The sequence below is a fragment of the Lipophrys pholis genome (genome assembly GCF_963383615.2).
Source record: "Lipophrys pholis genome assembly, chromosome: 21".
In the NCBI taxonomy this organism is placed as follows: domain Eukaryota; kingdom Metazoa; phylum Chordata; class Actinopteri; order Blenniiformes; family Blenniidae; genus Lipophrys; species Lipophrys pholis.
The window spans coordinates 19,556,584-19,578,181 of record NC_137649.1 but is presented as its reverse complement, the minus strand read 5'-3'; the positions used below and the strand labels follow the sequence as shown (position 1 = coordinate 19,578,181).

Below are 21,598 nucleotides of genomic sequence, written 5' to 3'. Positions count from 1 at the left end.
TCAGTTGTCTTCATCAATATTCCAGCGCTCTTTGTTCTTGTTTTTTTGCTGGATTCTTGGTTCTGAGTTATGAGGCCACGACCTTTCGGTATGGGTCGGATTGCAACGCATTGCAATGTATTGTGTCTCTGTATAATGTTTGAAAACTTTGATCTCCTCCTTTTAATGCAGGTGAGATGCATGTTCCAGAGGACCTATGGAGAGGTACTAACGATCAGCCCTCCAGTAGACGAGGACAAGAGAAAGTTCTTCTCTGACCTGCTGCTGGTTCAAGCAGTGAAGCCTCCTCCACGCCTCAAGAATACAGGTACCTGCTCAAGCTACTCATGCATACACATGAAGGATGAGACAGTCATGACTCATCCCCATTGTCAGTCCTAGAGGGCAGTGTTGGCTGTATGTACTTTTCCTCTCCCAGCTCTGCTTTCACTCTCTTCTGAATACCAAAAACTGAGGTAGGGGAGCAGATATTATCTAGTTTATTTGCGCTATCCTTATGTGCTTAATTCAAATCCACTGACTGGAAGTTTAGATGTTTAACACACTTTGAATTGACTTTATTTCACCTCCGATTGAGCACCGGCACCTACAAATTGAAAGTAATTAGGGTGCTGCACACACAGGTGAAGATGGGCTCAGCGTGAAACTTTCGCATCGTGGACATCTTCATCCCTGATGCGCCTCAGTTGCATCACCAGCTACCTTTCCAGCTACCCCCTGCCTCTGCTTCTTTGCTCTGTGCACCCCACAGCCCTTTGTCCAAATTCAATAATAAAGAACAGTCCACCTGGGCTTTCAAGTGGAAATGGTGTCCCAGTGTTCAACTTTCGATTCCTCATTGATGCAAGACGAGGGTCCTCCGCTTCGCTCACACCGCTGCGCTCTTTGGGGGCTCCTGCCTCACTAATGCAGCAGTCCGGCTTCCAGCAGTGAGGCCAGCAGAAAAGCATGGAGTGGAATTGCTATGAGACGGCCCAGTCGCGATTAGCCATAATTAGAATCAGGGTCTGGATTGCCGCTCGTGAGTGAAGCAGCCCCCGGAGTTCTGGAGTCTTACTAACGATGTCGGCAGATGCCTTGGGCAAGCAGAGGTACCTTGGGAGGGGAGCGGAGGATATGTGCTCGCCTTGCTTCATCACCCTACCACTGGCCAGAGGCTACTCCTTGGTGCATTTTAAAACTTGTTTGTGAAGGAATGTAGCTGCAGCTTTCTTTTTCTTTTTTTTTTTTTTTACTTTTTTTTTACTTTTTTTTTTCCTGGGGTAGGATTTTTTTTTTTCTTCTTCGTCTTTGCAGTGAGCTTTTAAAGGAAGCACTTGGTGTTGGGAGTTTTGTGTGTCGCCTGTAGATGGAAACTGTGTGAAAACTTTATTTAGTTGGTGTGCTCTATTTTTGCTTCTCCCAACAGAGAGGTGTGAAGAGGTTTTGCCGGTGGCAGAGGCTCCGGGCCCCAGAGAGCTGTCGGCTGAGGAACAGCGCCGCCTGGCTGAGCAGGAGGAGAACACGTTACGCGAGCTCAGGCTCTTTCTCAGGGACGTGACCAAGCGCCTGGCCACTGACAAACGTTTCAACATCTTCAGCAAGCCGGTCGACATCGACGAGGTAAGGCAGCGCGGCAGTCTTCTCTGGTTTCTCGCTCACAGTTCACAAAATAAGTTTCAACTAAAGAAACTTTGTGTTTGTGCGCAGGTGTCGGACTACTTGGAGGTGATTAGGCAGCCCATGGACCTCTCCACTGTCATGACAAAGATTGACACCCACAAGTACTTGACGGTCAAGGACTTCCTGGCCGACATTGACCTCATCTGCAGTAATGCTTTAGAGTACAATCCTGACAAGGATCCTGGAGGTGAGCATAGTAATGCAGTGCACATACTCACAAGCTGCAATGCAGTGCACATAAAATATACACAAGAAATTCAGAAGATGCACACTCCGCTTGCATTGTGATGGACTGGCAACTTCCCGTCTTCTCTCGTAGCCCCTGGCTTCAGACCACTGCAAAGTTGAATAGAGCGGTACAGTAGACGGATGAACGTAAACACAGACACCATCGATCTGCCAAAAAAACACCCACAAATATTTTGCACAAACCTCTGCTAAAGATACAACATCATTAACTTTTAACAAACATATCACACAATTTACTGAATTCCTACCTCAACCCCTGAATCTTCCAGCCGTCTAAAGGAAATTCAAATGAAACTCTAGGATTTAGCTATTTTGGATATGCTTTATTATTAAATCAGTAGTGTATTACCCAAAACAAAGCAATGTGTTGCTATTGGTATTGTGTTCTGCTAGAGCGACACAGGAAGTAAAGAGTAATTGGATTAAACATTTTAACAACTTCTGAAGCAACCAAGAGTAACGATTGCAAAACTTTGCGGTTTCCCCCCCCCCTGCTCCCTTCACTTGGAATTTCAGATGAAGTACAGTCCATACAGCACTCATTGAAAATAACACCTCCATGGTGTAATTCATGCTCCGTGGCTGTGGAAGGCAACATATGCATGAAAATTTAATTGCGCCTCTTGCAATTTAAAAGATTGTTGTTTTTTTTCCACCCCTCTTCCTGGTTCCCATCTCGGCACCTTTTCATAAGCCTGATATTGGCTTGGTAATGAGTGCTGAAACACATGTGCACACAAACAAACAGGCCAGTTGTTTGCAGTGGCTCACAGATATATTAGATTTTTATTTGTTGTGTGAATGAGGTACTTGCTTTGCTTAACGGTAATTTCTGATGTGAGGAGATGTGTGTACATTGTGTATATTAAGCTGAAAAATGAGATGGAAATCAAGCATGTGCAGAGAAGAAAGGGGAGCATGTGTGTCTTGCAGCCCTCGGATTGATATAAGCATTATGTTAAGTGTGCAGTTAAGTTGGCCATTTTAATTCTTTTCCATGTGTGTTTTGCAGCTTCGGCTGCAAGAATGTAGCTGCTGGATTCTAAAGGGAGGCAATTCTCTGCCCAAATGAATAAATCATATCTGTCTTTGCAGGCGAGGTCCTGGGTCATTTGTTGGAAAGCAGGGGCTACAAATGATATACTAAAGGGGAAAAATGCAATTAGGCAGTTTAATAAAGAAGACTAACGAAGCTGCATGCCGGCTCACCCAGCAGTCGGCCCTGGGAATAGGACCCAAACCCCGCACAATTACGCGGCTCCTGTGGAAGTTCTATACTGGCTCTCCAAATGCTGTGGGGAGAAAAAAAAATCCCTCATTATCCCTTAGTGGTCTGTCTCTCTCCGTCCTTCACGCTGACTTTACTGTAAAGACTCCCGTATGCTGTCGCGTTGGTTCCTGTGCCTTTCAACTCCCCACCTCGCAAAATAATTATTTTAAAGAGGGCGATATCTCTGCTCTCCAAAGCATGGCTCAGTGTCGTGAATGCCTTTTAGTTCCTTCAGGGAGATGGCAATAACGGCTCTTTAAGTGTGAGGGACCTTGTCAGCATGGATGTCGGATTGCTCCTGTCTCTTCTTGATGGAGAGTTCAGTCAGAGCCCATAAGGGTGCTGATGAGCTCTCTGCTCTTCGCCTGACCTTTGACATTGCTTCCCCTGATGGGCATATTTGCCCTTATAATGCACTTGCATGTTGTCAGAGGCTGCCAGTAAGTCGAGCAGCACATAGACAGAAAGGGCCTCCATTGCAATTAAACAGCCATCTTCCAATTAGACAATGGAAGCTGGCAGATTGTGACCTCTCTGCCACTCTGTTCTCCCAGTTCCTGCTGTAATGAGGGATGGCCTGTTTACAGTGGCTGTGCTTTCAGCCTGCCTCTGCAGCTAGGCCTTTTATTTCCCCTTCACGACTGCGGGAGCGGGAACGCTTTAATGATGCTCTGGAACATGTGAAAAGAGGAATAACAGTTATGAAGGTGTTAGGAGTGCCAGAGATGATGAGTATGCACTTTAACAATAAATCTCATTGTACATATACATGTCTGCGTGTCCGCCTACATACATCCGCTTTTGTCTCCAATGTGTGAAGTGGTGATCTCAGCGCTTTCAAGCGTGTCTGAGCACCGAGCGCTTCTCACCAAAGCCGACTCTTTCCTTTTTATTTAAACTGTGAGAAAATCCTCCAACCCCATTTCTCACAGATGCAGTTGCATGAGGTGGGCTTGCTATTGCCTCTTTGCCTCACATGATGATCGGGTGTGGAAAACATCCCTTGTTAGAGGGAACGAAGAGAACATCATCAAATGCTCAGGAAGAAAAAAATTTTGGACACATCGAGGGCACGCCCTTGAAAATACACCTACATCTCAACAGAAGCAGCGTCCGCACATTGCAGCATTACAGTTATATTTCATTGTCTTCTCTGTTTCTCCTCTTACAGACAAGGTGATCAGGCACCGAGCGTGCAGTTTAAAGGACACGGCTCATGCTATATTTGCCGCCGAGCTGGACCCCGAGTTTGACCGCATGTGCGAGGACATCAAGGAAGAACACAAAAAGAGAGGTAGGAGCTTCATTTTGCCACTTAGCAACAAAATACAGAGAACAGAACTCTGCAGGCCCAAACACACTAAATTAGCACGTTGTTGCTTATTAGAAAGCACAATGATTAACTTTAATAACTCGTACTTGATAAATATGTTATTTTGTCTGCACGGTCTGTCTCCATACAAGAATGTTATATTTTTTATTATTATTATTATATTATCTGTTCACCAGACTAATAACACCACTTAAAAGTAGAATTTATTTATCTAAATATATAAGGAAATAACAAAACAAAACAAAAAAACTCGCTCAGCTGAAAAATGAGCCTGTGCCGGTCGATGTTGGCTGCGATGTTTCCAGTCTGCCCTCTATCCGTGCTCTTTGTTTTCTTGTTGTCTTTGATAGATCATTTCAGAGAATAGAAACCTGCTTTTTGGAAGGGAAAAACTCTGTAGGGTAGCCCGGCACTCCTTGATGGAGCAGTCAGTTTTTAGTGCAGACCGTGTGGTGCAGAGAGGAGTGACGCCCCAGGCTGCAGCGTTTCAGACGGTACCTTCTGTGCTCGCTGTCTGCCCGACACTCTGTATTTGTACACTCACCAAACAGCCCTGAGCTGAGTGGACGTAGGCTAACTCTCAATTAGGTTAGTGCACACAAAAGCCCACGTGCAATGTAGTTAAACGATACACTTGAGGTAAATAGTGACTTTTATGTAAGTTGTCAAATATTAACCACAAAGGCATATAATCATATGCAAATACTCCTGTTGCTTTACTTGCCCACATGGGGATAAACTAATTAACACATTTCCTTATATTGAGCTCAGTGCCAACGCACCAATAGAAATAATACTCACTAAAAGGCGTCTTTAACCCCCTCCTGTCTTTAACGCATATTACTCGTAGAACCTACGTACATCAAAATAAACCGATCACCCATAACTTTATCACCATCTGCCTCACATTGTGTAGATGACCCTTTTCCGGCTCCATACACAACCATCTCTGAAGACATCTTTCAGTGCAAACCAGCATCAACTTCAGCAGCAGTTTGAGTGACGGCTTCTTGTTTGCTCGATCAAACCAAGCAGGCCATCATTCATTCTCCGCTTGCATCAATGAGACTGGGTTGCTTGACCCTGTCACAGGATTTTTGATGGATTCTGACCACTGCAGACCAGGAAAACCCTTCAAGAGCTGCAGTATTAGATTAGAATAGATACAACTTTATTGATTCTTTTGGGCAGGTTCCCTGAGGGAAATTAAGAATTGCAGCAGCTCTACATAAAGAAATGGCAACAACACCCAAGTTAAGTAATGAGAAAGGTTTACAATACAAATTAAGAAATACATAACCCTATGCAGAGGTTATAACAAACAATTATGCTTTTGAAGATGTAATGACTCAATCAAAATGTTGCCCTGGTTTTTGCAGCTCAAATGAGCTGAAATCTTCACACTTACCCCATTTCTTTCTGCTTCTAACCAACTTTTAAGGGAAACAATATAGGATGTATATGGCAAGACCTTACACATCCTACCTTAATAAAGAGAGAGTTTTTCTCTTCACCTGTCAGGGGTTGTAAAGTTATGGGTGACGTGTGCAATAATGTAATTGGATGTAAATGTGATAAATGGAGCTTACAGTAAATCTTGTAATATTTGTTATTACAAAAAAAATTCTGAAAAGAAATATAACCACTACATCATTTGTATCTTGCTACCGTTGAGGATTCTTTATTTTATTATTTTTTTAATTCTCTGTCTTGTGGAAACAAAACTGTTCCCGTACATCAGAAGCATATTTCTCCGCTGAGGGCATTCCCGAAGAAATATTCTCTGTGTATCATTCAAAGTGAGGCGACTGTCACTCACTTCCGCTTTTATTTTATTTTTTTCCACCCTGGCCCATCCCGGTGTGTTTTGTAGTTACTGCTTAAGAAAAACTTTGAGTTCTCCTTTTTGAAAGATCGTCTGCAACACGAAAGCCAGGGCCCATTGACATCTGTCTGAAGTCACAGGGGCCCCGACTCTCAATGTCGAGCATGAAACTTATCAAAGAGAAAATGGATTGTCAGAAGTCACCCCGATGCTTTTGATTCCCCCTTTTAGCGACTGAAAGTACGGAATGCTAAATGAATATTGCAGGACCAGACGTCAACTGTGTGTGAGGAGGAATACAGAAATGTAAATATTTCATCTGCCAGTCAAGGTTCCTGCTATAAAGCTATCAATTAGTGCAGCACCGCATGGTGTCCAGTTGCAGCAGTACTCACAAACTCTCTGTGTGTCTGGGAGGCTTTTCTTTTCTCTCCCCCGTGACAAGATGAAAGGAGCTGTGATAAATTTGGCTAAAAACTTAAATACCACTTGATGTCAGAGTTGAAATGTCTCATTTTCCGCTGCTCTGCGCTGCTCTTCAGATTTTTTTATTCCTGTCACACTCCGGTGCCGAGTGAAACATAGAACTGCCTCAAATTATAGCTTTCTATTTTATGTGTTAAAATCTGGACCGTGCGACATGCAGTTGTACCTCGCTCAGCATGACGCCCTGTGTGGTGACTTGTCGGGTCGCACTTTCTTCTTCCTCAAAGTTTGTCCACCTTGTGAGTCTTTTGGTGTTTAATTCTCACCAGGACGGTGTCAGCATTATGCCACAGACAAAGTGTGTTGTTTTTTTCAAGAGATGCACACAGAGAGTAATGTCCGTTGTCGGTAACCGATCCTCTGTTGGCACCGCAGACCTCCTGACGCCGCCTCAACTGCCGGCAGCTCCCAGTGCTGTGGCAACCAGGAAGCATCCGGGTGCAGCGGAGGAGCCGACCAGGAGCAGCCCCCAGGGCGAGGCCACTGACAAACCGTGCACCACGAGTAAGTATTTCAGTCGTCGTTTACACAGACCACCCTTGAAAAGATCGGCATAGTTTGGATACTTGCCTTCCCCCTACACTTTCTTTGTAGGATAGGTTTAGTGAGAAGCAGTGAGGTAGATACACACTTCCCAAACAGATTTCCTCCAAATACTGTGCAGCGTTCTCACCTTTCTTCCTGACACGAACGCTCAGAGTTTCGTCTATTTCCCCTCTCAATATTTTATTTTTTGCCTTTGACGCATCAGCAAGCAGCCTCTTTGTATTACAACAGAATACCTGATGTATGTGATGCCACACTCCACACACCTGCATGCACGCAAGCGCACACACACACACACGGACGGGTGCGTTTGTCAGCAGCGGCGGAGCAACGCAGTGAGCAGCCTCATTAGGAAGCCCGCGCTCACCAAACCACTCAGAACATGACCACGCCACAGAGCAATTACATGCCCACCTGTGGCAAACAACGGGTGCCTAAGGGCGAAGGGAGGGTCGAGAATGGGCAGGGGGCGGACTAATGAGGCTGTTACCCGAACAAATCAGAGGTAAGCAGGTTTTTTTGCTTGTAATCTGGGAAAAGATGCCCTCTGGCTTTTCGAAGCGAAAAGACTTGAGATGGGTTGGCAGAGGAGCCCTCAGCAGCCTGGAGTTGTGCAGAAAGTAGCTCAGGCATCCTGGTGTCAAGATGTTTCACGTGTGATGACTGAAGAAAGGATTTCCGCTCGAGTCATTTCACCCTCTGTGCAATTCACAGCTGAGGCCCTTTCTTTATGAAACTGGCTTCCTACTTCACTGCAACGATGTGACATCAAAAAAAACTCTTTATTGGGTTGAAAATGTGTGCGCCAACAATTGAAATGGAGCTTTTGTTACTGGTGAAGTTTCTGCTCATGTGTGTGCACAGTACAGCAGGCGGACACTAGGTGGTGCTTGTCTCTCATGAGAGTGTCCTTTAATGGCTCCCCTGCTGTATGAGTAACCCATTGCTCCATCAAGGGAGATGGTGCCCTCTTGGGAGAGGAAGGCTTCTGTTTGCCGCTGTAAATACTGTTAAGGATAAGGCTTGCTGCAGTATGTTTCCACTTCATCTTATTCCAAACTATGAAAAAAGAATGAGTTGAGTATATATATATATATATATAGAGAGAGATCTACTCATGTATTGACGCATCAATGGAGGCTCGTATTTTTATTTATTTTTAAGTCAAAGCATGACTGCATAAACACTATCCACACAGTATTGTACAAAAAAGGTTGTTTGGTTTGTGACTTAACAGAAGGAAGACTGCATACCGTTTTCTTTACAAACACCTTTTATTCTTAAACATACTTTCTTTAGTAAACTCTACATAGAAGTTCTTCAAAACATCTTTGAGAGTGGACCGCAGATGTGGATATAAGCTCAGTTCTTCTGACATGTATTTTGTGGTAGTGATTCATTTCTCATGAAAACTGAGAAGCTGTTATTAATGAATCCACACAGAATTATTGTCTTCTTTCTTCTTTAAGGGTGACTGCAAACAGTCGGTGCGCACATTCCACTTTCAGCTGCAGTCTTTATCTCCAAAAGCCAAATGTCACAGATCCGGACCAGCAGTTTAGAAGCTCTTGGGAGAGTCGTTATCAGCCTCCACCAGAGGCTTAATTAATACGGGTAACTCAGGTGATTAATTCGTGACATCGGCAGCGAGTTCTCACATGGAGCACCTCAGCAAGGCAGCCATTAGGCTAATTGATCACAGAGCCGGTTATGTCATGAGATATGACACAAGCCTGGTAACAGAGGCGCGCCTGGTGAAAGGAGATTCAGATTACTGTGCCAAGACTGAAGGAGTGAAGCATTTGGTGCCATTTGGCTGGTCCGTAATGGTCTGCTCACCGAGTTTCCTCGGTGGGAGGTCAAGACACAGGAAGGTGGTGGTTATCTTAGATCACCTGCAGCAGTGTAGGGAAGGGTGTGCCTATCTGGAGCTGTTTTGGTATCTGCGGCTCTGTATGACTTTTATCTGGGCCACCTCCCTCCTTTCCCGATCGCCTCTAGCCGAGAATTGCCTGTGACATTCAGATATAGGAGAGCGGTGGCAAGGATGCGCTACACCCTTTGGAGGCATGGAGAAGGTTGCATGGAAGGCTTTTTAAAGCCAAGGGATATTTCTGAGCACCTTGTTAAAAGCAGCATATAAGTGGACATGCCCTCTCATTGGGGTGTTGATGGTTGGGCTGAGCTGCTGCCTCCGCTGTGGTAACGCAGGGTCGGGAAGATGGGATCATGTGCCGCTGTTAATGCACAAGAAAACAGTAAAGGTGAGGTGGTCTCCATTAGTGGCCAGATCTAGCCGTCATGGTGTCTTATCTCTCTTTGCTCTTTGTCTTTCTTAACCCTTTTCCCATCCCATCGGCTCATGCTTCTCCCTCCCAGGGGGAAACAGAACAACCAAGGCCCATTACCTGGGCCACAGCCAAGGGTTCATTCGTAGTGCACCACCACAAGAACGTGGTTCATACTGAGTGTGTTCCATTCATTCATAATTAAGCCCCCCCAGCTTCTCCCAGTTACCGACAACTGTTTCTCAAGCTAAATCGTAACGGTTTGTGACACTAGAAAAGCAAATTCTGATTGATTGCTTGACTCGGTGGTTCTCAAACTGGGATTCGGATCCCAGAAATCACAGGGGGGAGGCTTTATGCCTTGCCTGGTCTTAATTAGATTTGCCAGTGTCAAAGAAAACGACGAGACAATGTCTGCTTCACCTTTCTTAAGATTGGACAGAGAGGTGGCTATATGTTGAAAAAAACTACTTGTAACCAGTAGCCTAACTAAATACAACCTTTTAATTATTTCTCTTGCTTAATCCAATTTAAAGTTGTAGGGTACTTTTTGTTTTGATTTTGGCATGGTTCACCAGTGTTTTTCCATTACTACTGAAGATTTCCTTTTATTCAACTGTAGAGCTGTTTTTGTGGAGAAAAGAATAATAATGCAGATGCGGCATAATCTGTCCTCCGCGTCACTCAATCGCACGCCCAAGGCAACAGCCACCAGGCTGCATTCATGTTAGCTGGAACTTCTCTGCACCGTGCCCCCCTCACCCCATCCACTCCCGCCTCGTGTCTCACGTCACGGTAAACAGACAGCTTCTCTCCACAGTCGCCAACGTCAGACCTTGATAAGGTATTTTAAGTCATAATAAACACTCATTTTTACCTCTGACTGAAGTAGCTGCTGCATAAAAGGCTGCCCTAGATTTCTGCTCAGCACAAAAGGATAGCGGGCGCTCGGCCCGTGACGTCCTGCGATGGTCACATACAGAAATGGGTTAATAGAAATTCCCTTTTTTTCCCATTTTTGGAACACAAAGGAGGCAATTATTGTAATTTGCTTTTGTTCTCTGGGTCTTCTCTACACTTGCTGACGGAAGGCGTTGTTCACCTACTAAGGGAGGAAATGTTACCTTGTACCTGGTGTGTTTTCTTTTGCTTAAAGCCCATAAACCTTTTGTGTTTTTGCAGCACCCTTGTTGCTTTTATAAAAATCTTCTCTACAGAGGCTCAGTATGACCCAATATTACAATAGATATCCGCTAACTTGCATCACTCATCAATAATCTTCATACCCTTGCAAAAAATAATGTTTTATGCAACCACTCTGCCTCTAAAACAGCATCAGGTCTCTTCAGTACACTTGTGCACATTTTTTTTTTTTATTATTTATCAAGATACTTGGCAGACAGGTTGTTCTAAGCATCTTGGAGAACTTTCCACCGCCCCCCTGTGGATTTGGGCCGTTTCAGATGCTACCCTCGCTTCATGTTCAGTTTATATTTCATGTACTGCAAACCCCTCTGAACAGCATCTGGCACAGACCAGAGGTGATGAATCACTGTGTTCTGCGGATGCAATATTTCCTTCTTAAGGGCTGATATGAGACCATTCTAGTGAACTAGTGACCAACATCAGAAAACAAGGCGTCCTGCCTCAAGCTGTGGAGATGCTGTTATTATTAGTTATTAGAGGTGGACACCGACTCTGCACATCCTGCTTTTTCGGCTGCCAAGGATGAAGCAATCTTGGGTTGCATACTCTGACACCCTTTGGCGCTCACTAATAAAATCCATGCAAAGCATGCAAAGCCCCGAGCATAAGCTGCCATTTTGTGGGCACAGATGCCTCTTGGATCATTGTGGCACCAAGCGTGAAATGAATGTAAAATCATCCGTGATGCCTCTTGCTTCCACTTATTGTTTTGGGGTGCAGATGAGCTGACATCAGTCTTAGTGTCTCTGAAGATTCATTCCGTGTGTTTGGAGCTTTTCACTCCCAGCGTATCGGTGTGCACGGTTGTTGCTGCGTGCTAAAGTGTGCACAATTTACAAGGTTCGGTGATGATCCTCTTCACAGGGTTTTAATGTCTGTTTTTTATTACTATGGCATGCAGATAACCATATATATTACTGTAAACAGCTTAGATATCTGCCCGAAAGAAATGAGCCCGGAGAGTTTCAGTGGAATGATTGAGCGCTGCTGCTTGGTGCCTCTGTGCATGCTCAAAACGCACAAGCTGTGCTGCCTTAGGATGTTAGAAAGGTGATGGGAAAGAAAGGAGGGGGGAGAGATTGAATGAATGAAGGTGGGAGGCTTTTGAATATTGAGATTGTTACAATGCTGACAATGCTAAATTACGATTTTTAAAAAAAACATTTGGGAGAAGGCAGGCTTAGCACTATGTAGACGGATCTGGGCAAGGGTGAGAATATAAAATACTGTCAGTGCGTAGGTGTTTGGATAGCACTGTTTCCATTTTTATAATTCAACATTTTAATGCTTTTTTTTTTTTTGTTCTCGTCCTCTATCAAAGCTCTGTAAAGCTCAACTGCTTCTATAGAGTGTATAAACGGTGACATTTCTGCTGACAGACTGCTGAATGAAATGCCCGGGCTCACTCTATGTGATATTTTGTTTTCTTTCTTGGAATATCTTTCTATCAGTCTGAAGCTTTTGTGGTTGATAGACAGGTTTGCATTTCCACAGTGGACAGGCGGGTCTGCCTTTACCATTAAAGTAGATCTAGGAGTGTGCCTTTCTATGATAAAGGGGCTTCTTCTTTGCACTCCGTCTCTTTCCAGCTCTAAAGAGCATTAGTTGCGTCACAGCATTTGGTCGTCGCTACAGACAGAAAATTATACCAGGCCTTCCAGGCTTTTGCTCTCATTGTCTTTTGCATAGAGCAGTCGATTAGTCAATTTCAGTAAACATCAGAAGCTAGTAAACGCCAAGCAGCCTAATGGGGTGCATTCCCCCTCCCTGCCTGGTTCTGATAAGTTGTAATTGACTGGAACAATCGCACAAACATGATGCATTAGTGCTTGATTAGTTGAAATGACTTATGGATTTACTGGTGAGGCCCAAATTGTCTTTTGGACTTTGTGCACTTCTCAAACCCGGCTTGATGGAAAGTGAATTGCTATCTGTTTTCTCATTAAGATCCACCTTTTTATAATGTGACCACCTTGTGCATGGCGGTTTGCTTTTGAAGGCTCAAAGATTCAAGTGCTGGTTTTCCAATTTAAGATATTATTGCCACCACAGAATTCACACAAACAACTTGCTCTTGTTACTTAAGATCTGCTTTTTAAAGAGCTTTTTGTGCAGTTTAAACCTACATCCCAGACATTCATTTTCACCTGAGTAGTTTTGTTCCTTTAGTGGTTATTAGTACTGATGCCAGCGCACCTTCTTTCCCAGAATAACAGATAAGCTAATATCTGCGTTGGAGATTAACTTTCCTAAACACAAACTCACTTATCCATCGAATTTGCATCTCAGGGGACGCTTTAAGAGATGACTCGCATTATGCCGCAGAAAGAATAGGGATGCGTACCGACAAGGTTTTTAATTACATCAAATTACCTCCAGAATCGCACTTATCCCACCTAATCACCACATCTCCATTAAACCCAGAAATGAGCTGCCTTCTCTCTCACCGTAGCCGCCCCTTTTTCCAGCAAACCACTCGCACAGGCAGGCCATAAAAGGAGAGAGCAGTTGTATAAACCACAAGCTTCTCCTCTGCCCAAATCAGACCCATAAATTGGTAATTGATTTAAATTTAAAGCCTCTTATCAATGGTGTGCTGGTTGCTAATGATAGCATGTTTATATAGCATTGAGGTGACACATTTCAGGAAGAGATTTTACTTGTTTTGAGGTTTTTTTTTTGTTTTTGTTGGACATAATCATCAGGATTGTGCTAGTGACTTTAAGCATCACAGGCGTCTTGTTTAGGAGCTAATGAAGTCATATAGTTGAAGCATGTCAGCACCACAATACTGATGATCAATTAAGCGAAATCAAAGCCTACTTGAGTGACAAAAATTTATCTGTTAACCACATGTAAGATATACATTTTGTATATAATGTTACTACTGCAAACCATGATACAGGGTCACAGTACCTGGTTATAGACTCAGAAATATATTTGATATTCTGAAAACTGTCTAACCAAAAGTGTATCATATGAATGTCACGTCCTTGTCATCCATACAGTGTAATTAAATTTGCCCCAGGCCATTATATTTAAACAGAAACGCATCAAATTGGACGTTGTAAAGTCCATAAGTTCGTGGGACCTGAGTCCAAATCCCAGTTTTTCCACAAAATGCACACGGAGCAAAACATTCGTCACTGCAACTTGCAGTCCAAACCTGGCTAACTGTTGTGACAACTGTAAAATGAAGCAGCCATTTTACAGAAACATCAGAAAAAAGAAAATCTGTCAATAAACCGAGCATCATAGTTTTAGAAAAAGATACAAACAAAAACAGCTGAGTAAATCAAGCATGATGCCAAACAAATTGCAACCAAGAATGCATTTAGTGAGGTTTCATGAACACAACTATTGTTTTGCAGTTTTTGCGAGACACTGGAGTATTTCTGTTAAATTAGACAAACGGAGCTTTAAACCTAATAAATACCATACAGATCCGATGTGGTCCTTCTTTATTCATTCTGAGAAGACTTTCTCTTGTGGAGGAGCTTTCATGCGTCTGATTCCCATTTGTCCTTTGAGGCGACAAAGAATTTCAAGCTGGTATCTTTGTGAATTGGATTTTTAAAGTTTTCATCTGATAGCGGTGGTTAAGTGAACCTTTGAGGACAGAGCAAACTCAATTTCTGTGGAGACGATCAAAGCCCTTAGGAGGAGACTAATGTCGGTCCTTATGTGTGAATACTGATAGGCAGCGCCAACCTGCTATCACAACTCCTGTTCATGAGAGCAGGATACCATCGTCTTGATTTTTTTAATCCAAATATTTTAACATATGCAGTCAAAGGAAAGGTGCTGAGACTGCTAGATTAGCCATCAGAGAACTTCCCCCTTCATGTTAGGGCCTCAACGTTTGTTTAGCATTTAGCACCGAGGGCCAGATGATAACCAGGACTCAAGACTGTTGAAGTTCATAAAGATGTAATGAAGCTTAAAAGGAAAACTCATCCAGACTGGTGTCCGTGTAGAGCGAAGAATCCCTGTGTAAATGCGGTTTAATTTAATATTCCTTTCTGCCGAGTCCTATTATCATACAGCTGTGACGACCTGAATCCCATAACAGACTCACAGGGTATCTAATTGGTGTCTAATCTAATCAGTTTAGCATGTGTAGGAGTTCCAGCAAAGTGCAATGGCTATCCCTCACTGTGCATGTGATATGCCTCCTCGCCCTGGCTGTTGTCAGTCATCAGAGTGTTGAGCACACACAGCAGCAACATTATATCAAAGGGTAACGCAACTAATAAGTTCCAGGATAGGGCCTGTGGGTTGTTTGATTAGCTATTTTAATTTAGTTGCTTTAGTTGTTAAATAAATGTGATGCTCAGCTCTCATTAAATTCAACACTCTAAACGCAGCAAGGTTAGGATGGGAGAACACGGCATGTCGCATAAATTAGAGTGTATTGATGATAAATAATAACTGTAGTAAGTCCTAAATTTTAAGCAGATGTCCAATAATCATCTTGGTACCATAAATCAAGTTGAAATAAAGCAAAACTACACTTCATCCTGCAAAGCGGTGTGTATTGCGTCACACTTGCATTCTCATGAAATAATATTGCTAAGCCAAGGGAAGAAAGGCAGGGAATTGTTTAGGCACCACTGTTTAGTGATGATACGCTTTCGCTATTCGCACACGAAACACAGATCTCAGACAGCGATGGTGAATTTTTCATTTTGTGCACCATGTGGTTAAATATTACATCTCCTGTCAGATGGCTCTCGCCAGGTGCATATCCACGGTCTCCTCTCTCCATGCGGAGGGTGATAATTCACATATCAGTCAAAAAGGTACCAACCGGTGTAGATCCTTCCCTACACCCTCCATCGCTGCTTTACATCGTGTGTGCATGCATGTGATTGCTGGGGGCGACAGGGCCTTTCCCCCAGAAGGCTCTCGCGTCCTGCTTTGTATGTGTGCTGGGGCAGGCGGGTGGGTGTAGGCTGACATGTTCAACTGTCCTCGGAGCTGCTGGTGCATTAGGGCATATCTGTCTTCTGCAAGGAGGGCACCACAGGCACCACAGGCACCGTCATCCCACTGGCCATTTACTGAGCAGCAGAGAGGAGAAGGACGGGAAAAGATGGAGGCTCCGGATGAGTTACGTCCTCAGTTCTCCCTCCCCCATGACAGTATTTTTCCTTTGTTTTTCAGTCAATACTTCGTCAACACTTCCAATCGATACGGTTTGACGTTACATAACCACTTTATTGGGTTATGTGACACTGACTCATCTGGCTCGCCATAAAACAGAATGGCAGATGGTGAATCTACAACTTTATTTTTTCTTTCTTTCTTTTGCCATTAAAGTTGGTGTTCTTTGTTTAGAGTGTTCACGTTACGATTTCAGTCTTAAATGACGGGACTTACAGATGGTATGGCTTTGTGTGCTCGGTTGTGTGCGTGGTTTACTACCACTACGGTTTAATGATATTGGTGGATTGCAGCTGTGCGGAGATTCGGGGATACACTCACCAGCTGTTCAGAGACTTCTTCTACATTTAAGGTCGGTCTTTTCATACACGATCCTGAATCTGAACATTACTGTAACCCCACCCCATCTCTTTAAATGCGAAACATTTGATTTAAGTCCAGTTTTTGCATCAATGCTTGAAGTGGAAATGCACCGTTTAATAAAAGATTCACGTTTTTACAGCAACAAAGACTTATGTTCATTTACACTGCAACAACAAAAACGCTGAAAACTGTAGTTTTCATATTGAGCCACTAGTAGTTGCTGTTGTTTTTGTAATGAAACCCCACACGCAAGCAGAGAACAAAACGCTATACACATTAACAATGGTGAGTTCATGGTGATTTGTATAGACAGATGACGAAGTAGAACTCTCAACTAGGGAACTACCAAGTCCCAAGAGAATATGGACCGGGAGTCATGACACTCTGGAGGCCGCCATTGTTGTTACGGTCTACCTACTTGCACATGTTCAGAAAAACTGTTTGCTACGGCTATGGTGTGCATGCGCAGTAACAGCGCTTCTGCAATCTACATGGAGATGGACCTCGAGCGTTTTCGGAAAGTTGCGGTTTCAGTGGCTCCGAGCACCACTGTCGTGTAAACGGACGCCCAAAACACAACGAAAGGTTTGAATTTTCACTTGAAAACATTTATGTGTAAACATATCCTCATTCTTTGAAATTTTTTTTTTTGGGTGAATTATTCTTTTCTATTCAAGTATTATCAATAGTTACTGAAACAAAATTTAAACTAATTACTTTTAAAAGTAGTAACTACAATATTTTATAGTTTAATTTCAGTAGTTACAAGGTAATGGCAATGCACATGTTGCTTTGTTCTGTTTGCGTTAGTTTTCTATTATTCCTGTCTTCTCTCTGCTGCTCGGATTCGACACATACTTCTCATAACCAGAAGTCATTTATGATAATCTATGTGCATTAGTGCACAAATATTTCCTGATACAAATGTATGCACGAGGTTTCTTCTGCCAAAAGGAACAGTAATTCCTGTGAGTTTCAGTTACCCTAACCTTGGCTCGGACATAGACCGCGAGAATCCGTTCCTGTGTTGGATGATGCAGTATAGAAGATGTATGAAGGGATAACCTTGGGCATGAAATGTTTGGTGATTCAGCAACAATGATTTAGGTACAAAATTGCAAAGTACAAAATAGGGAATGAGATGACCAGCACCCAAAAATTGGCGCCCAGCCAAGCCTTAACGTCCTCGAACTCAGGTTTGGCATGTCACTCCCCATTAAAGGAGGGAGTTTTCAGACTTGTGCACACATTGTGTGAAGCAGAAACAAACGGGACAAATGTCTGTTACCTTTTGACAGATGCCATCTTTAGTGTTCGGCATCTTTTTTTTTTCTCTTTTTCCCCAGCTTATTCCAAGCTACAGACTTTTTACTGGCCCTGGCTTAAAATTTAGGATGCAGATCAAAAAATGGCGGAGATCCTGTCACCTGATTCGCGGCGAGAAAACAAATCTGTTTATTTCCCCCAAAAACCATTCTGTTAAACCAAGTATAGCAGCGTGGCTGCGTAGGACTTCATTTGAGAGGAAGCGACAGGGGGAGTGAAAGAGGGAAATAGGAAGGTAGTGACACAGCAGTCGAGAGAAGTGACTGATCTCCTTAATTCCAAGACGCAGGGATGGGATCATTTATTGATCTGGACATTTCATTAAGTGCCTGTGCAAAGTGTCACATCAGGTGACAAACAGCTATCTTCCTTTCATGACCCAGAGACCCCGAGGCCTTGTGTCACCATGACAGCCATCCCTTCTCTCTTTGTCTCCCGCATTGTTTCCCATGTTGCCTCCTGTTTGCTTTTCACTCCGTCTTTTGCCTATTTTTGTGCTCTATAGCCCAAACTCCCACGGCAAGTGGTGCTGCGAGCTGCTGCTCGGCTAAATTTCTCACAGAGAGTGGAAATGAACAAAGAGCCGCACATATTCCAAACTACTGTAGCTAAGATGCTTTTCCGTGTATTTCCTGCATGGGCCATTAAAACTAACTTCCAGTACAGTGGAAAGCGAACACCTATCGTGTGTATCTTACACACTGGATTAAATTTATTCCCGACACGTACAGTGTTGATCCCTGTGGATGTGAACAAATGGGAGAAAATTCCAGTGCATGTTCTTTACATTGATGTGGTCATAAATGATCATTTACTCATCTACGATGAAAGCCATGGGTAGGAAAATGTTCAAAATCAACCGGTAACACTCATCTGAGACGTATCTGGGCTTGATGTCAATGTGATATATATTCTTGATTTTCCTCCCATCTATACCCCAAGTTTTATATTCACAGTGATACTGCTTCCTCAACAAAACGAAGGCACCGTTTTCAAAAATCATTATTTATCAATCCCATAATAAATGACTTTATTAAGCTTTAAAATTGGGCTTCTCCTAACCTGTGTTTAGTTGGAGATTTTCTGTTTCTTTTTATGCACGCATTTCCAAAGAGGAAAATTTAAATCATTACTTTAGTTTAGGTTATCAGGAAGCATTGAATTGGGATTTGTTCAGCAGTCATGGCGGGGGATATACAGCCTTTTGTATTGTGTTAATTACAGCTCAGCTGAATGATTTAGAAATGGCTGAAATCCCCTGAGAGGGATACAGCGGGAAGGGTGGGGGACAAGAAGAATGAAGAATAAGTTCTTACGCTCAGAGCAGCATAGCCAAATTAGTGTTACGATTTAGATTCCTGACAGCGACTGCACCGAAAGGGAACCGTCAAGAATGGATTTCAGCCCTTTATTTTTCCAACTGTTGATGGGTATTTGATGATGAGCAGCGTTATCTGTCCCCCGTGTGCAGATATACAGGAACGTCTGCTTTGTGTCTGCTGCTAATAACAGGTTCTGACAGATGCTCTGTATTGTGGGAGCGGCTGGCCCGCTTGGCATAGATAGGAGACAAAAACAACTGTATATCTGAGTGAAATAATGTATATTGTGACTTGCAAATTTATTTTATTATGTTTATTATACCACCATTGTTTTATTACTGCCATCAGCAATGTCAGGAGAAATGAGAGACCCTTGTATACCTCATATTATGCAAATAATTCCCATTAATCACAGTGAAAAGTGGAAGGAGCTGTCTTTTTTTTCTGTCATGAGCAAAAAGAAACAGTGATACCTTCTCCCATCTGAATAAGGATGATAGTGTTGTTGGAAATGAAATGGTGACATTAAAACCATTGGGATGTATTTGAAAGTACACCGTTGTGTCATGTTAAGGAGCAGCGTGACTTGTAGACATGATGGGTAATGGCTTCTTCATAAACACTAAGCTGTGTATTGTCTGCGTGGGTGTAAAGCCGTGTGCATGTGCTGCTGTTTTGCTTGTGTTAAGATCGGACCACAGCTCTGAACTCTGATGCTTCTCCCCACCAGTCGCAGGCGATGAGAGTAGGGCCAATCAATACTTCATTAATGGTACAACACCGAGGCCCCAACTTGAGTCGATTCCAACGAGCTGGGTTGACAAAAAAGCTGAGTGGGAAGCTGGGGTGTGCCTGTGGGCATGCTAACAATACCTGCACGCTTTGTAACATGGTATGTGTATTGAGGCAAAATATTATCCATCCCTTCATATGCTGATGATGAATGACGGCAGTTTAGACTCTGGTTTTATGTTTACACAGCAATGTTTTGAAAATGATGTCCGATTACATGGGAACAGTAGAAACGCTAAAAACAATGTAGTTAGCATGCTTGGCCATGAGTTGGCGCTGTTTGGTTTCGTAATGAACTCACGCACACACATATGTGCCGAGAACAATATGTTACAATGACGCGAACACGGACATTCAAATTGACAAACGACAAAGTTGGATTACTACTACGGGTGACTCTCAACTACAAAACTACAAAGTCCCAGGAGAATATGAACTGAGAGTCATGACACTCTGGAGGCCGCCATTGTTGTGATTGTCCAGCTACTCGCGCATGTGCAGAAGAACTGTTTACTGCGGTCGTGTGCATGCACAGTAGCAGGAAAGTTGCATTTTACCACGTTTGAACGGAGACTCAGTCACAGTGTTTTCAAAAAGAGCTACCCTGGGACCCTTTCTTCAGTGTCTTCAGTGTCTTCAAGCACTGTTGTCGCACAAATGGACACCCAAAACGTGACAAAAGTTTTCCGTTCCTACTTGAAAAGGGTGCGTAAACGGGGCCGGAAGCACATGCTTTTTGGACCGTGTCACGAAACTCGAGTACCCAGAGAAAATCTGCACACACACACACGGAACATGCAAACTCTATATCGCTATGAGGCGAGAGTGCCAACTACTACAACACTGTGCGTCCATGCAAACCATTCGGTAGGCACTCTGAAATTGGTTTTATTTGACAATTTTCCCATTTTATTTTGCAGATAAAATATCTCCTTTATGACTGAACACATGTTGTGTTGCATCGTTTTTTATTACCGCTCCAACACCCGGATGCACATCCGAAGTGTTCTTCACTGCACCGAAGCTGAATGAACAGTGTGTGGGCCGGACGCAGTGCGAAAGAGCACGTGTGATGAGGCTGTCGATCAGACTCTGGAGCAGAGTACCAAGTTAGCAGCATAGCTCTGTAAACACAGCAGTGGCGTGTGTGGACAGTGTAGGCTATTTGTCAGTAAATAAATGCTACACCTCCTCAAGAGCCAAGCCAAGTTCTCACGTCGCGCCACCTGCTGATCCCACCTGTTTGTTCATTTGCAGGTGGCGAGCAGAGGCGTCCTTCATGCGACGCCTTCCGACTCTCTTTCATAAAGTGTGGGGCAGCTGTTCAGCTTGTCTGTGGCATTTATCGCCAAAATCTCAGGATGATTTATTTTTGCTTGATTGAAGGAGATTCCACCTTCAGGCAACAGCATTTCAGGTCCGTGTCAGTCACTCCACGCTCCGCCTGAATCGGCAATGTTGACAAAAATGGGCAACTTTGATCATTGTGAGGGAAGCAAAACTCTCATTCTTACGAGCAGTCTGTCAAAATATGAACCACAATTCTACCACAAGGATATTTTATAATCTGTTAATGCATAAGATTTTTTGCGATGAAATACAATTAAATAATCAAAAAGTTACTATGACTGACGTCTAGTTCAGGTGTGGTCAAAGTGACCTCCTGCCTTTCATTATGAGTTAAGAGTGTACATTTTATTCTAAAGGGAATGCAAGACTACCATTTCATTTGGTTTACCACAGTTTTACCAACACAAACCTTTA

The 21,598-nt window shown here is 43.3% G+C and overlaps 1 protein-coding gene across 1 annotated transcript in view; it reads left to right on the top strand.

Annotated features, from left to right (window-relative positions):
- atad2b (ATPase family AAA domain containing 2B) overlaps positions 1-21,598 on the top strand; it is a 70,180-nt gene that overhangs the window by 19,697 nt on the left and 28,885 nt on the right. The window contains exons 20-24 of the mRNA XM_080490516.1: positions 172-307; positions 1,409-1,602; positions 1,690-1,849; positions 4,353-4,475; positions 7,201-7,329. Of these exons, the coding sequence (XP_080346642.1) occupies positions 172-307; positions 1,409-1,602; positions 1,690-1,849; positions 4,353-4,475; positions 7,201-7,329 (742 nt within the window). The remainder of the gene's footprint in view (positions 1-171; positions 308-1,408; positions 1,603-1,689; positions 1,850-4,352; positions 4,476-7,200; positions 7,330-21,598) is intronic.